Source organism: Belonocnema kinseyi, chromosome 6, assembly GCF_010883055.1.
Source record: "Belonocnema kinseyi isolate 2016_QV_RU_SX_M_011 chromosome 6, B_treatae_v1, whole genome shotgun sequence".
Classification (NCBI taxonomy): Eukaryota; Metazoa; Arthropoda; class Insecta; order Hymenoptera; family Cynipidae; genus Belonocnema; species Belonocnema kinseyi.
In genome coordinates this window covers 78,953,686-78,959,685 of record NC_046662.1, presented here as the reverse complement: position 1 = coordinate 78,959,685, position 6,000 = coordinate 78,953,686, and the positions used below count along the sequence as shown (strand labels likewise).

The 6,000-nt window shown below is 31.8% G+C and overlaps 1 protein-coding gene across 1 annotated transcript in view; it reads left to right on the top strand.

The window, feature by feature from the left end:
* The first annotated feature begins 351 nt into the window (after positions 1–351).
* Positions 352–6,000, top strand: part of LOC117175019 (prolactin-releasing peptide receptor-like) — a 231,349-nt gene continuing 225,700 nt past the window's right edge. Inside the window, exon 1 of the mRNA XM_033364523.1 lies at positions 352–1,842. Within this exon, the coding sequence (XP_033220414.1) occupies positions 895–1,842 (948 nt within the window). The 5' untranslated portion in view covers positions 352–894. The remainder of the gene's footprint in view (positions 1,843–6,000) is intronic.

The following is a 6,000-nucleotide window of genomic DNA, read 5'->3' as shown; positions in this document are numbered from 1 at the left end:
TCTTTTCAACTGTTACCTTGATCACACTTCGTATCTTCTTCCAAACCACTAACCTCTTTTTCCTCCCTTATCCACCTAGTGCCTTATCCAGGGGTCTATCAAACGAGTTCACGTGGATTTCAAGCAGCGGGAAAGCTTTCGGAGGGGGAGATCGACAGAATTGATGTTTTACTCACATTGGCCACACAAAACCGAGGCGTCGCGACGCCTGCGCCAGTCGGGAACCCAAAGCAGCCCGCTTTTCTGATAACTTCCCGGAACGAGTTACCAGTCGCGGTCTGAGATCAGCGCGCACCAGAGCCTTCCTCTGGCTATGAAAAAATTCGAGTTGTTTTATCGATATTAACTTTCGAGGCCGCAAACTTCCTCTCGAAATTCCATTCTTACGAAACTTTAAATACACAATAACGTAGGGTTAAAAAGCTGATTACAGTTTCAAACTTTATCTATTTTTTTCCATTAGCACGCCTTTCTTCGCAAAGTACTTTTAAAGCCATTTACCCTAGATTAGAACTTTGCCTTAATGGCCCTCACCACTACTCACGAAGCAAAATAAGAAAACAAGGACAGGAAAATACTTGATTAAAACTAAAAGATGCAAAAACTGATGAAAAGTTACAAGATGTCTAGTAGCAAGTGAATGAAAAGTCGAGGTTTTCAACAGGTGGCCAAGCGGATCGATGATTCACGGATCCTCCGAAGACTTCAAAGTTCTCGAAATACCTTTAGCTGAAGATGCTCTGTAATAAGAACCTCTTTGATCAGAAAGCACTCGCAGACTTTCTATTAATTTAGAGCAATTGGTCCTTCGCTTTGAGGATCAAGATGATCCGCCACTGGATCTTGTTTCCATCTTTACTGAGCTCCGTCAACTGAATTTCATCTGATCAGATAATGAGTAACCAGATCATGAGTACTGCGGAATTACAAGATGGTTACAATGCAAGTATCAACGAAACCGAAGATTACACATCGAAACTAGAAGTGCAAATTGCATTTTACTTTATCTATGCGTCGATATTCCTCCTCGGAATTTGCGGGAATGCGCTTGTGTGTTTTGTGGTGGCGCGAAATAAACAGATGCATACAGTGACAAATTTGCTGATAACAAATCTAGCTCTGAGTGATATTCTCTTGTGTGTTTTGGCAGTGCCCTTTACACCTTTGTACACTTTCATGGGTGCGTGGGTTTTTGGGTCTACCTTGTGTTGTTTGGTACCATATGCCCAGGCAGTGAGTGTTTATATCAGTACCTTCACTTTAACCAGTATAGCGATTGATCGATTTTTGGTGATCTTGTACCCATTCCGACCCAGAATGAAGATTAAGGCATGCACAATTGTGATTGTGGGAATTTGGATTGTGGCTGGGTTGCTCTCTTTGCCATATGGATTGTTCAGGCAGATGGACAGGAATGAAACATTTTGCGAAGAAAATTTCCCGAGTGAAAGCTTTAGAAGGGCTTATAGCACGATTACGACCATTTTACAATTTATTGTACCCTTCTTGCTTATTACAGTGTGCTACATTTTCGTGTCGTTTAGACTTAATTCGCGAAGTAGAATGAGACCAGGGTGCAACACTAGTCGAAGAGAGGAAGCTGATAGGGAAAGGAAGAGGAGGACCAATAGGATGCTTATTTCGATGGTGGCAATTTTTGGAATCTCATGGCTTCCCTTAAACATTATCAATGTCGTGGAGGATTTCTACTCCAAGGCTAACGACTGGCTACCTTTTAAGTCTTGTTTTTTTCTTGCACACTTCATTGCCATGAGCAGCACTTGCTACAATCCATTCCTCTATGCTTGGCTCAATGAAAACTTCCGAAAGGAATTCAAACAGGTTGGTGTAGATAGAATATGTTTTCATTCTTTTAATTTTTATTTGGATGCTGTACAAAAATTTATATTCTATAGAACCATTTTTATAGTTAAAATTAGAGAATTGAGTTTTATTGTCCTACAATAATTGTTTTGTTCTAAGTCACGACTGTAGAAGATTATGGTACAGTCGGATGAATCAAAATCCATTTTTGGTATTTTCTCTGAAATGATTACTTCTTTTTGCTTGTTCTTTTCACGATTCAATAAAGCTAAGTAATAGCCTCAAGGCACCATTGACATGGGCTTTCCTCGGAGCTGTTTGCTTCTTTCAGGATGTTCCTTTCTTGGTTCTATAGGGTTAAGTAATATCTCGAAACTTCATTCTTGTTTCTTTTATTTGTTGTCATTAAAGAATTAAAAAGTTACGCATATTTTTCCGTGTCAAGTCCTGGTGTTTTTTGGGAAGCGCCTTTCTTTGAAAATGTTTTTTTTTGAAAGTGGTTTCTTGTATTAGAGTGCTCCTTTCACGATTCCATATAGCTAAGTAATAGCTCGGAATTAAATTCTTGTTTTATTTTTTAATTGAAAAATAGAAAAGTTAGGGATCTCGTTCTGAGTCAAAATCGGCGTTTTTTTGTTGGGCGCGCCACACCTTCGACAAGGGGCTTTGTCTAAGGTGAGGTGCGCTTGTTTCTTTTAAGATGTTTCTGTCATAGCTTGTTTCTTGTGTCTCGCGTAAAATTCGAGTATTGACCCTTATGCCTTTATGCTCTATGCACCCTTCAGTTATTGAAAAAACAACGAACAGAAATGGGAAAATTTTATTAGGGAGCGTCCAGTACCTGCGTAAGGCTCTTTAGGGGAAAGGGGTTCTAGACAATCGACCGAATACTTACTTGGAAGTGTGGGGGGGGGGGCGGAGTTTAGATAATTTCTTACGCAAGTTTCCTCTTTTTAATTATTGTGACAAAACGTACTAATTGAATTCTGTTGGAATTACTTTTTGCACTATTATACACTTTATATTATTATTTGTTAGTGTGAGTTAACATTCTCCAAACTTGGTGTGAAACTTTCATTAAATCTTGGGGAATCCCGGAAAATATTTGCAATTATTTGAATTTTTAATTTAAATCATTTGCATTCCATGGATTTCATACATATTCTCTCGAAATTCCTTTTAATTCTCTAAAAATCCTTTAAAAAATGTAGAAATCTCTTCAAACATTTTGAGATTTCGTAAAATCTTTTAAATCTTTAAAATCATTTGAAATCTTCAAACTTCCATAAAAGTCCCTTATAATCGGTTGAATTCACTGAGAATCTTTGAAAATCGGTAAAAATTCTTGACATTCCGTCCTACGATGATATAAATACTACAATATCGCTTAAATTCTTTAAAATCCCTTAACAATTAACTGAAATATTAAAAATCCGTGAAAATCTTTTCAAATGTTTTGTAATTCCTTAAAATATTTAAAAATACATTAAATTCTATTAAATGCTTTAAATATTAAAAAATTCTCTAAAATACGTGAATATACTTTAAAATCTTTTAAATTCTCTTAACAGCCCTAAAAATACTACGTAATCTTCAATATTCGGGAAAATACTTTGGTACCTATTGAAACTACAAAAACCAATTTTTGCTATTATTCCAATACTTTTACAAAGTTTTCCATGTTATTATAAATTTGTACAAAATACAACAATTTTCACATTTTTGTACTCATTAGTTATAATTTATTTATTTTATTGTAAAGTTACATTTTTTCAAAAAGTATATTAATTTCAAAAAATTATAAATACATAAAATTAAGAGGATTTAAATTGATTCTGGAAGATATTTACAGATTAAATTATATATTTAAAGGAATTTCTAAAACTGTGAAAAATGTAGACTATTACTCGAAAATTACATTTTTCGAGAATCTCACAACTAGATTTATATTCATAGGAGAATTATGAAGAAATTCAAAAAAGTTTAAGCTTGCAAATTTTTAATGAAAGTACTGTTGAAAATTATAATATTTTTTTAAATTTCAAGACCTCTAAGTTAATATTCAATAGTTTAACCGTGATCAAATATTAAAAATATAAAATTGATAGATTTGGTGTTGATGTGTAATTTAAAAATGAGACACTTCTCATGCATTTAAAAATTACAACTTGAACAACTCTAGAAAAACCGTATTTATTATATTATTATAATCATAGGAATTATTGATCAATATTAAACAATGAGTTTTAAAGCCAAAATAACAAAAAACGCTATAACTTTTGTTTTTTAATTTATTTATGAATATTTTTAAAATTCTCTACTTGATTTCAAAAAGGAGAAGCTACATTAAAAGAAAAGCATTAGAGAAAATAAAAGTTAAAGCATTAGGAAACAAAATTTTATCTTACGTTCAATCTCATATACATTGTAGAGTTAAGATCCATTTTCCTATTTAAAAACGACTCAAATTTTCTCCATGAATGTCACAGATCACCAACATTTTTCATTTATTAGAGTTTTACAGTGTTACATAAATATTAATAAAAATAATAACAATAATACCATTTTTATTGTATTATATATTATTATTAATTATATACTTAATAATATATTATTACATTATAATAAGATAATAATATCTTAATACATTATTAATATATATTTTTAATTATAATATTTGTTTTATATTAATCACATTTAAAATTCTTGATAAAGGTCTTAACAAGCATTGTAAAGTCACTTTACAACTTTACAAGTAAATAGTAAAGCCTCTCTGAAGTTTATCTAATAGTTTTGTCTCTCTGAAAATTGGGTGGGGGTGGAGGACCTCGGATTATTTTTAATTGATAGTTAATATAATTAGGGAGAGAAATCTGGCTTGGTGAATTAATTCCTAGATTAACCTCGTATGCAGATAATGCAATTTGTAAGAGACTCAATTTACCACAGTAACTAGCCGAGTGCTTCTTGTCCAGGTTTAAGATCAAATTTGAATAAATTTAAATAGTCATGTCATATTCAATATGGAAGTATAGTAGAGCTTCTTAAATTTACATGCAAAAATTGAATTACTAATTAATTAATTTATTTCTTTAAATTTTTTACTCATGAAGGTTTAATCATGACTTTACTGTTTTAATTATATATACTTTTGTAATTGTCTCCCATTTTTTACTTTGATTTCTTCAGTTTGAAATAGAAATGTGACTAAAATCTATATTCAGTGCCTTTCCACTAAAGTCCAGAAGTAATCCGTCAAAATTTAATCATCAATATTATGGTACAACTTTCAAGGATTACTGAAACCCGATTTTCCAATAAAATAATCCTTTCGTTCTAGAGTATGAAAAATCTGATAAACAATGCATATTACGGCAAATCGGAAAAGACATGGTATAATATTCAAAAAGGCCTTAGTGCTGAAAAGTTTTTCTTTGAGTTTCTTATGACTTGTGTAAAAGTTGAAATAAAAAAAATTAATATCCTGAGACTAGGTAGCGTCGAAACATGATAAAAAATTTTTTACTTGCAAAGTTTTGGAAAAATCGTGAATGTTAAAATAAATTTGTGAAGCTCTGAAAATTATTCTAAAATTGGTTAAGCCTCTGAACGTTTCCTCACACTCAAAATGCATCAAAAAAATTTTTTGAATGAAAATTCCCATAGACCTTAAATTAAATGAGGATCTCGTTGATTAGGATAAGAAACTAACATTCATAATTTTTCTAAGATTCTGCAATGAAAAAATGTTGTAATCCAATTTCGGTTTCATTCAACTTTAATATATCAATCTACTCATTGAAATTTTTACATAAATTACGAAAAACACAAAAAGGATTTTAAGGATATTGATCTACCTATTTTAGCAGATTCCAAAAAAATTCATTTTTTTAAATCCTTACGGATTTTGGAGATTTACAGAGATTTGCACGAGTTTTTCAGAAAACTTATTTTTAGATAGTATATTAGTGTATTATACTTAGTATTTTAGGTTACTTTAATATAGGAGAAAAAAGAACGAATATACTGCTTTGTGTAATCGAAAGAAGCAGAAGGAAAATAAAAGGTTTGAAGAAGAAGCAGAGAAGCCTAGGACGGAAGAAAAAGTTTGGGAAGTAATAAATAGAGAGGGGGAGGGGGAGAGTAAAGAAGGATATTAAGCTGGTAGAATAGAAA